The 11,643-nt window shown below is 39.8% G+C and overlaps 1 protein-coding gene across 1 annotated transcript; it reads right to left on the bottom strand.

Annotated features, from left to right (window-relative positions):
* Window positions 1-1,414: 1,414 nt before the first annotated feature.
* LOC139466962 (uncharacterized) lies at window positions 1,415-2,161 on the bottom strand. The gene has a single exon (XM_071248679.1). It carries the CDS (start codon window positions 2,159-2,161, stop codon window positions 1,415-1,417), a length of 747 nt encoding a protein of 248 aa, XP_071104780.1.
* Between the last annotated feature and the right edge of the window lie 9,482 nt (window positions 2,162-11,643).

Here is an 11,643-nt window from a genome sequence, read left to right as displayed (position 1 = left end):
TTAACATGAATGCCCCACTCAGACAAAGTATACTGACTCCGAGACGACCAGTCCTTGTTTTAGCCCCTTAATGCCGAGCATCAGACAGGGTAACAACAAGTACCATCTTTTAACGTCTTTTGGGTATGACGCGGCCGGGGATCGAACCCCTGACCTTCCGCTCTCCAGGCGGACGCTCTACCACTAGACCACGGAGGCGGTCCCACAATTCAGTGAGTACATTTAGTTCCTGTATAGCTGCTGGAAGTACAGGGCGTCGTGAGAGGGGGATGTGCAGCTCGTTCCAACAGTTGACCGGGCTGGCCACTCCATGCGATCACGATGAAGTCAGGAGTTATCATCCACAGATGAAGTCCAGTCTGATTGCACCAGCATGCAGTCTCACGTCCACATTCAGAACGTCATACCTGTAGCGCATCAACTGTCATCATGGCCTGCTGTAGGACATGGAGATCAGTTCTTCCAGCTCTGCTGATCCAACCCCCAATCATGATTGAGCCCCCTCCTTATTGGTCATGTTCAGCTACTTTGGAATCCTGAAGTCTCTCTCCTTGTCCATGCTACACTCAGGCACGACAGTCTGTGAAGTGTAGACAGTATTTCGATTCATTAGTGAAATTTAAAGACCAGTCCTGCTCTGTCCAATCGACGTGATCTTCAGCCCAATCCAACCATTCCTGCCTATGATGTCAGGTCTGTGGGATGTGAATGCTTACCCTTCATGAGACCAGCCTAACAGAAATGATTACGCTGTCTGAGTAGAAATCGCTGTCTGAGCCTCACTGGCTTTCTGCAGGTCATTTCTGAGTGTGGTGGCAGTCACGAAGTGATGCCGTCTTGCTGCATTCCAGAGAACCCTGTCTTCCCGCTGTGTGGTGGAACACTGTCGACCACCTGCATGTCGCTGGGTAGCTGATCCAATCTGGTATTGATCACACTTTGTTGTGATATTGTGTTGACCCAGTTTCAAGCATGCCTATGCATGTGCAAATTCTTTGGTCCTCAAACGTCTACGAAGCCAAGGAAGTATAAGTGCATTCATTTGTTGCAATCCTCAGTAGCTAAGTTCTTGTGTTCTCTGATAATGATGTGCCAATACATTCATACACAGGTCTTCAGGCACCCCTTTCCCGGATCCCCTTGATTCCATGCCCCTGTCTGTTCATCAAATTGAGGTCCTATAGGGGTTACCCTATAATTGTGTACTGGGATATAATCTTTATATGTTGGATGATTTTTTCTAATCATCAAAACGTGATCCTTAGCAAACTTTGAGTGGTCTTTTAACATTACATGACAAAAGGTTGTAAACATTCATGGAATGCCATTCTTCTTTTACAGAGATATTTATTGTTTCATTTTATTGGCAGCAGTCCAGCATGTCCATCAGTTGACCTTGGTTCCATGGAAAGTTTTATATTGACATCAATGTACAATCAATGCCTGTTGACTCATCAAAGGATGCCTCACTAATGGTTGTAGCCTCACCAAAGGATGCCTCACTAATGGTTGTGGCCTCACCAAAGGATGCCTCACTGATGATTATGGCCTCACCAAAGGATGCCTCACTAATGGTTGTGGCCTCATCAAAGGATGCCTCACTAATGATTGTGGCCTCACCAAAGGATGCCTCACTAATGGTTGTGGCCTCACCAAAGGATGCCTCACTAATGGTTGTGGCCTCACCAAAGGATGCCTCACTAATGATTGTGGCCTCATCAAAGGATACCTCACCAGTGAGTGTGGCCTCATCAAAGGATGCCTCACTAATGATTATGGCCTCACCAAAGGATGCCTCATAAATGATTGTGGCCTCACCAAAGGATGTCTCACTAATGATTGTGGCCTCACCAATGGGTGCCTCACTAATGATTGTGGCCTCATCAAAGGATGCCTCACCAATGAGTGTGGCCTCACCAAAGGATGCCTCACTAATGATTGTGTCCTCACCAAAGGATGCCTCACTAATGATTGTGTCCTCACCACAGGATACCTCATCAATGAGTGTGGCTTCACCAAAGGATGACTCACCAATGAGATTGGCCTCACCAAAGGATGCCTCACCAATGAGTGTGGCCTCACCAAAGGATGCCTCATCAATGATTGTGGCCTCACCAAAGGATGCCTCACTAATGATTGTGGCCTCACCAAAGCATTGCATGACAGGTTAAATTTAGTTATATGAAAGAATGAGATCCTTAAAAAATCCTTTTGAGTAGTATATATCAGTAAACACATTCTGTTTTCTAATACATTATAAACATTTCAATTCTCACTAAAAGTAATTTTCAACACTACAGCAACCACCTAAAAAATCAACACACACCACTTTATATCTTCTCATGCTTTTGATTCCTAAAAAAAAATAAAACAACTATCCCATCTTCTTTACAGCTTGGCTGATACTGTAACAGAATGTACAGTGATAAACACACATCTTCAATCACATGAACAACCCAGGGCGCCACGGCAACAGCTTAATGCCAAAATGAACCAAGCAAGTCTTCCAAAACTGAAATATACACTAATAACAATGTCAGTGTTTCTACTCAGCATAACAAGCTGACAGCCACCCCGATTACTCTGTAGTCTACGTTACTCTTTAACATAGTCCCCAGTTTATATCATCTGTTAGAACCGTCTGCCACGCAAGCCCGCTATTTCAGTGCAGTACGTATGTCCCTATGTCCATTATTCACACAGGGACATCACAGCACTGATTATTGGTCCATTTGTTTCAATCATCTGTGTTTCTGTTGGCAGTGATTGCATCCATAGATCACACTCGGGGCAGGGGGGCAGGGCATTGCTGAATTAACCAACAGTGCCCGTCATGTTAAATGTCCATCTACAGAACTAACATTGACGTGGGCACCAGAACGAAAGCAGCATGCTGTCTACTGGTGAGGTATCTATATCTACCGACTACAGCTTTCTTTAGAACTGAAATGGCTTTCATGACATATTAAATAATCTTTGATGACAATTTATTTCTTTTTCACTTTGACTTATATATTTTTGCTTCTCAAAGTGGCATTAGATGTAATAAAGAACTTGTATATCCATAGAACGATCTTACTTGTTTATTTTTTTCTGTTAAGAAAAGTGTTTTTCCTCATGGCAAATATTGTGACAGATGTGATACATGTTTCTTCTTGATATTTTATTATTTCTAGTTTGGGATTGACAGACGATAAAAAAATATTTTTCCATCACTTTGTTTTGATTGATAAGGTCAGGCATTTTTCATTTTTGTTTTAAAGGGGAGTTGGAAAACTTTGTGTTTTGTCATGTTAAATGCCCAGGTTTGAATCCCTAAATGGTATAATGTTTGAAGCCTAGTTCAGCTGTACCCTGTCATGACAGGCTAAAAGTGGTATAAAAAAATCACTTATTTTGTTCAGAAGAATTTCTTTAGGATGTCAGTTCTGATTAAAAAAATAATAATTTGGCACCTGCTGATTGGGCTTGATTAAAAAACAAATGAAACATTGAACATAAAGGTAAGTCTCTGTCACTACCAACTCCACAGAAAATGACATACCAAACTCAAAACTATTTTTGTACTTTATTCATTTTTAAAAAAAGACATAACTGTACAAAATATCTCAGGTTTAACCATCATAAAATCCTTCAAATCCTTTGTGTCCCTCTCACTTACGCACGCACGCACGCATGTATAATACAATAATCTTGGACGTGCTGTTAAATCCCATTTCACCCCACCTGTGATTAAGGAAATGTTATCTTGCTTTGATTTTGGCAATAAATGCCATATTTTGCCATTTTTTCCCCACATTATGTAGACCTGGGAGAAAAAGTCCAAATAATGTCAAATCTGTGAAGAAAAGATATTACCACACTTCTTGTGCCCTCTTGTACTCAAAATACAAAACAGTCTCATGTATCTGTCAACTTTAATATTTCTAAAATAATGACTTGTTTTCATTCTTGTGGCATCTGAAGTGAAACAATCTGACACTATAGGATCATATTTCACCACAGTTGTATTTGTATAATACTTTGATTTATGAATGTGGAACACTGTTCTCAGTTCCCTCCGAATATTCAATATCAGTTATCCTGGCAATGCAGCACAAATCATCCCCCATACACAACCATCTCAACACATAAAGAAGATCATCATCCTGTCTGTTTTTATTTGCTTCTACAATTTCAAAGAAATTAATTGCATTGCAACAAGATGTGTCGAATAAATGGCCCACATGAACGTAATAAAATATCAATCATGAAAAAATTACTGGCATTTCTAAATTTGTAAAAAACATGATACTGAACTTGTGTGCAGCATGACACACTCACACACACACACACACTCACTCACAGACACACACACTAACACACACACACACACTAACACACACACAAACACTCAAAACACTCATGCACACACTTACACACACTTACACAAACACACACACTTACACACTCACACACTCTCTCTCTCTCTCTCACACACACTCACTCACTCACACTCTCTCACACACACACTAACACTAACACACACACTCGCACACACACACACTCTCTCTCTCTCTCTCACACACACGCACACACACACAAACAATCAAACACAAACACTAAAACAAATCATGCACACACTTACACACACACACTCACTTACACACACACACTCTCTCTCTCTCTCTCACACACACACACACACACACACACTCACACACACACACGCGCACACACAAAAAAACACAATCAAACACACAAACACTCATGCACACACAAATATTAATCAACTCAACCTTACAGAAAAAACATGAAACGTTTTATTCAGAGTTAAAACGAATAAATCCATACGAGGACAACAGTTACTAGTGAGCAGGCAGTAAACCCTTCCTTGTTCAACTTGTCTACAATTATCACTTGTGGAGGGAAACACTCTGGATGAGACGGAAGCAGAGCATTCACCAAGCTGCTGTGTACAAGAGTGAAAGGTCTTGCAATAGTGAGTGACAAAGTAGGCCACTAGTAAGTGTGCAGGGGCCAGTCATCTCCAGCAGCTGATTTATGTGACATTCATCCTCCCCCTCTGAGAATATTGGACATTTTTCTGAGAACTCTACCTTACAAGCAAATACACATCCACCTCTTGGAACAATAAATGATCGTGAAAATATATCAGTGTTGACTTCCTCCACCATAGCTAAGACGTGCTGGCATCACGTTTTGATTGCTACCCAAATGTACTACCGTTATTGTAGTCAATGTGGCATAAACCCAAGCCTGCTCGCTCCCTCACTCACTTCTATATATATATATTGACCACTCCCAAATCACCTCTTTATAACCAGTCCCTCTTCAACTCCTTATAACCTTTCCCTGATCACCTCTTTATAACAGTCCCTCCTCAACTATTTATAACCACTCCCTGATCACCTCTTTATAAGTCATTAATCAACTATTTATAACCACTCCCAAATCACCTCTTTATAACCAGTCCCTCTTCAACTCCTTATAACCTTTCCCTGATCACCTCTTTATAACAGTCCCTCCTCAACTATTTATAACCACTCCCAAATCACCTCTTTATAACCAGTCCCTCATCAACTCCTTATAACCTTGCCCCGATCACCTCTTTATAACCAGTTCCTCATCAACTCCTTATAACCTCTCCCCGATTACCTCTTTATAACCAGTTCCTCATCAACTCCTTATAACCTTTCCCCGATCACCTCTTTATAACCAGTCCCTCACCAACTCCTTATAACCTCTCCCCGATCACCTCTTTATAACCAGTTCCTCATCAACTCCTTATAACCTTTCCCCGATCACCTCTTTATAACAGTCCCTCTTCAACTCCTTATAACCTTTCCCCGATCACCTCTTTATAACAGTCCCTCTTCAACTGATAACCTTTCCCCGATCACCTCTTTATAACAGTCCCTCTTCAACTCCTTATAACCTTTCCCTGATCACCTCTTTATAACAGTCCCTCTTCAACTCCTTATAACCTTTCCCTGATCACCTCTTTATAACCAGTCCCTCATCAACTCCTTATAACCTCTCCTTGATCACCTCTTTATAACCAGTTCCTCATCAACTCCTTATAACCTCTCCTTGATCACCTCTTTATAACAGTCACTCATCAACTATTTATAACCACTCCCTGATCACCTCTTTATAAGTCATTAATAAACTATTTATAACCACTCCCAAATCACCACTTTATAACCAGTCCCTCATCAACTCCTTATAACCTTTCCCCGATCACCTCTTTATAACCAGTCCCTCATCAACTCTTTATAACAGTCACTTATCAACTATTTATAACCTTTCCCAAATCAACTCTTTATAACAGTCACTTATCAACTATTTATAACCTCTGCCAAATCACCTCTTTATAACAGTCACTAATCAACTATTTATAGCCACTCCTCAATCACCTCTTTATAACCAGTCCCACATCACCTCACTCTATTTATAACTCCACCCCCTTTCCTTATAACATAAAATACACTGAATGTCAGCCATGGTGACATTAGACCACTAGGATCATTGTATTAGATTGTTGACATAAGGAGTCTAACTCCTCATTTCAATGATTAGACACTGAGTGCTTCTGAACTAATCTACTTCATAATGAACTGGTTGTTTAGTCCACCAGATCTCGCTCACTGATCAGTGTGAAATGTCACAGTACTTCTATAAAGCACATAACAGGAACTGAATTGATTCATTATCAAAAACTGCTTTGTAAACACTAATGATTTTTGGCAATCAAATATTACTGCATCAGATTTACCAATTTCTTGATTACATAAGGCCAAGATATATGAAAAACATTGTCCACTTCCATTTTCATCCGCGCCTTGATCTGGATCAATAATCAGCCTGTAAAATGGGAGGGTGGATCAGACAGAGAGATATTGCTTTAATTGTTCAGACTGGGAGGAAACGAGATCCATGTTTTACTTATTTGTCCCCTTATACCACAACGGGAGATGATCTTCTGAATCCCTGGATTCTTAAATCTACTAATTTTAATAATTACTCTTATATTGGAAAGTTTATACAGATCATACCAAATGCTGAATTACTTCTTGAGTGGCCAAAACCTGCAAAATGATGTTCCATCTTGTATCATTGATATATATGTATATGTATATGTATATGTATATGTATATGTATATATCTTATCGCTGTGTATTACTGTTTATTTTAATGACAATTTTAGTCACTGGTAGGTTGCCTAGCGACTGGTTGTAGAACTTTATGTTGATAATTCTTGTGATATACTGTCTGTCTGTCTGTAGAACTTTATGTGTATACTTCTTGTGATATACTGTCTGTCTGTCTGTCTGTCTGTCTGTCTGTCTGTCTGTAGAACTTTATGTTTATACGTCTTGTGATATACTGTCTGTCTGTCTGTCTGTCTGTCTGTCTGTCTGTAGAACTTTATGTTTATACTTCTTGTGATATACTGTCTGTCTGTCTGTCTTTCTGGTTGTAGAACTTTATGTTTATACTTCTTTTGATTGTCTGTCTGTCTGTCTGTCTGTCTGTCTGTCTGTCTGTCTGTCTGTAGAACTTTACGTTTATACTTCTTTTGATTGTCTGTCTGTCTGTCTGGTTGTAGAACTTTATACTTGTGATATACTCTCGGTCTGTCCGTCCGTCAGCTTGGGAGGTGGGGATGGGAGAGAGGGGGATCAGATACAGGAGAGTGGGAGGCAGGACAGGAGGGAAACTACCATTGTAGCAGAAAAGCAATTGCTTACACTTTCTTTCTTTTACACCTAAAAAACAAACTTCTTACAAGTAAACAATTTATCAATGCAGTAAATTATTCATTCAAACTCTACACGGTCAAACATGATATTTATTGTCTAACTTGAAATAGGAATATTTAGGCACATGAATGAACATGTTAAAACACATAAAAGTAATATCATCGATTCGTTTTTATGTTCAAATTTCATTTGTCATAATAGGTGTTTCTTTAATGAAAGTCGAAAAATGTGTTGGGGGGTGTGGGGGGGGAACACGTATACAGTAAACTACGTTTATAACGAACACGCTTATAACAAACTGACGGATATAACAAACTTCCTTTTTTGTCCCGACCATTTGCTGTAGTTATGCTGTATATATGCATATAACGAACTTCGGTTATGATGAACTAAAATTAATGGTCCCGTTGAGTTTGTTATAACTGTAGTTTACTGTATACATATATATATTACTAATAAAACATAACAATACATAAATAACCAATATTTGTTACAATAAAATCTTACATAAAAAGTCCAAAATACAGGAAATAGCATTTAAAAGCATCTAATATTTTTTTTAATTTCTGGGGGAGCATGTCCCCAAACCCCCCTAGCAGGCCCTCAAAAATTTAGTTTTGCTTACAGTTAAAATTAGCCAAGTTGCACCCCTTGTCGACAGAAGTTCTAAGGCCAGATCCATTAAGAATCTGTCAGTGGGAAAATGGTCTCACTGACTTTTTTTTTACAAATTTTCATTCGACAAAACTTTACAGAGATTTCTTCAGCACTGAATTGACCTACAAAACAGGGTGGGTGTGCCATGCGTTAAATATAATCCACTTAAGTCTAAAATTGTTTTTAAAAGGTTCAGTGCAGAAGAAACATTTCTTGAATAGAGTATGGCAAAACTACACAAGCATAACAAAATATAGAGCATATTGTTCTCCGGAAACAGAGAGAAGAGGTTTTGGTTTGTTTAGTCCGTCATTGTGGCGCAAACTCAGGACTCACATTTCACACTCCACAAGTGCAAAAAACGAACAGACAATTACAGACTGATTCAACTGCCTGGATGAGAACCATTCCAGAACAATAACATTTTCCCGAAACCTCTCGATAACACTGGCACCTCTGCATGTTAAGTTTTGATTCCTAGTGGTGCTGTTGAAGTTTTGATTTGTTTTTCCGGGGGAGTGATGGGATCTGCAGGCTCTGGCGAGGCCAAGTACAATACCATGTCACTACAACAATAACAGGGGTACCCAGCAGACTGTGATCATGTTTCTATTATATTTATTTTGTACTTCACGATTCCAGGCTCCGGCACAGTGGTGACTCAGCATAACACCACTGCCACAGGCTAATTTGCATATCACGTGACCAGACTTTTCTCTTGTTTGTAAACAAACTCGCTTTTTCAGAAATCAATAGAGAACGGACTAATGCAAGCATTTGGAGGTGCTTTACATATTGTTTTGCATAATTATATAGATATGCTACAACTGCGAAAGTGAGCTGCATGACAATATATATTTATACATCAAAGTGACCGTATCTCTAGCTCTCCGTTGGGCTTCGATGACAGCACGTGGAGCCGTACAACCAATGTAAACAAAGGATAACTACGCAAAAAAAGAAATGGATGCAAAGCATACTCAATATCTTGAATGGACTGTGAAAGATGTGACGAATCGTCACATGGTGCTGGCCTGTGGCAGAGGTACTATGCTGGCTGGCCGCCGGCCGCATGGAACTCTGGGTAGGTGAGTGATGTCACAGCGGCCAATTTGGGACAACCTTTGTCTGAATGAACATGTCGCTTGACATTATTTATAAGATGCTAATCCCCCATGTTGATCCCAAATGAATAATACATAGTTTGTCCGAGATCCTGGACAAGCTGTGCAATTATGTCACTTCTCATCATTACTGTTATTAATATTTATGACTTAATCCTTGTCAGATTACCTTGCATATATCAGCCTTGGTCAGGAGATGAACAATAGGAAAGTCTCATCAAAGAACAGATTTTACAATCAGTTTGTAAAATGACTGAAATATTAGCCATTTTTCAAATTGCCTAAGTTAAAATTTTTGTCATTTTACACAGTGACCGAAACACATACACATCTCCAACTTTCAAATAACATTTGTATGAAGGACAAGTCGGGTAGCCTTGAAACTGACTGACTGACTGACTGACTGACTGACTGACTGACTGACTGACTGACTGACTGACTGACTCACTCACTCACTGACTGACTCACTGACTCACTGACTGACTCACTGACTGACTCACTGACTGACTGACTGACTCACTCACTGACTGACTCACTGACTGACTGACTGACTGACTCACTGACTCACTGACTGACTCACTGACTGACTGACTGACTGACTCACTGACTCACTGACAGACTGACTGACTGACTGACTGACTGACTCACTGACTCACTCACTCACTCACTCACTCACTCACTCACTCCAACTTTCAAATCACAGCTTTATGAAGGACAAGTCGGGTAGCCTTGAAAGTATTTGCTCATAACACTGAAGACCCAGGTTTGATTCCCAACATAGGTACAATGTGTGAACCCATTTCTGGTGTCCCCTGACTGACTGACTGACTGACTGACTGACTGACTGACTCACAATCAAGCAAAGTCACTCCTGTCATTTTAACCAGTAAAACTTTAACCATTTAACCAGTAAATTTATGCAATAAAATTTGACTGAATCCTCATACATTCATTCTGCAAACAACAGCATTAATAAATATAACCTAGGAAGATCTAGGTTAGAATAATTCTTCAGCAACCCATGCTTGCCATAAAAGGCGACTATGCTTCTCATAAGAGGCGACTAACGGGATCGGGTGATCAGGCTCGCTGACTTTGTTGAGTCATGTCATCGTATCCCAATTGCATAGATCGATGCTCATGATGTAAATTCCTGGATTATCTGGTCCAGACTCGATTATTAACAGACCGCCATCATACTGCTGGAATATTGCTGATCGCAACATTAAACAAAAAACAAACAAAAAACAAACAAACAATATTAATAAATATAAACCTATTAAGACCTTATGTTGATCACAGACAAAATGATTATTTATACAAATCACTCTCATAATGCTATTTTTCGGATAGTTCTTGTTTGTTAGCTTGTTGCTTAATGATGGGCCCAGCAATATTCCCGCTGGACGAAGGTAGTCGGAAAATATTCAGGTTGAACCAGAAAATCCAGTGAAAGACATCATGAACATCGATCTGCGCAAATGAGATATGATGACACACATCAACCAAGCCAGTAAGCCTGACCACCCGATTCCATTAGTCGCCTCTTAAGACAAGCATGAGTTGCTGAAGACCGCATCTAGCATGGATCTTCATGGGGGTCTGAAGGGTGATAAATGTTTGTTGAACATAAAACCTCTATGTCAGACTTCGGTGAAACACAATCCGAATTGATTGGCCATAAAACCGCAAATGTCCTCAACGCGACTGGCTGCATTTCCTATAAGCACAGCCCTACGAATCAGATGATTACAGACTACAGATGACCAGGGTCAGGGCCGAGTAGCCTCCCAACAAAGGGTATTGTGTGACATGTCAATACCATTTTGCAGGAACATGTTCGCAGTAATTATACAGGACCACGTACTCACAGGAACTTACAAATCCTCAATTCTAAAGTCAGACATCATGATCTGTGTCATGTAATCCCTACTTTGGGAGACAAAACTTTGATCACGAATAAGACAGCTTCATTTGATTGGGATATGTTTCGTAATGGAAAATGTATAATAAAATCTTACATGACTCAAAGGCAAGCAAATGGTGGAACATTAATTGAATTTTATTGATTTATCAAATACAGAGGTTTTACAGAC

Source organism: Haliotis cracherodii, unplaced genomic scaffold (genome assembly GCF_022045235.1).
Source record: "Haliotis cracherodii isolate W230 unplaced genomic scaffold, xgHalCrac1.p SCAF_19, whole genome shotgun sequence".
Taxonomy (NCBI): domain Eukaryota; kingdom Metazoa; phylum Mollusca; class Gastropoda; order Lepetellida; family Haliotidae; genus Haliotis; species Haliotis cracherodii.
Note: the sequence above shows the minus strand (reverse complement) of the source record. Positions and strands in the feature narration are given on the sequence as shown.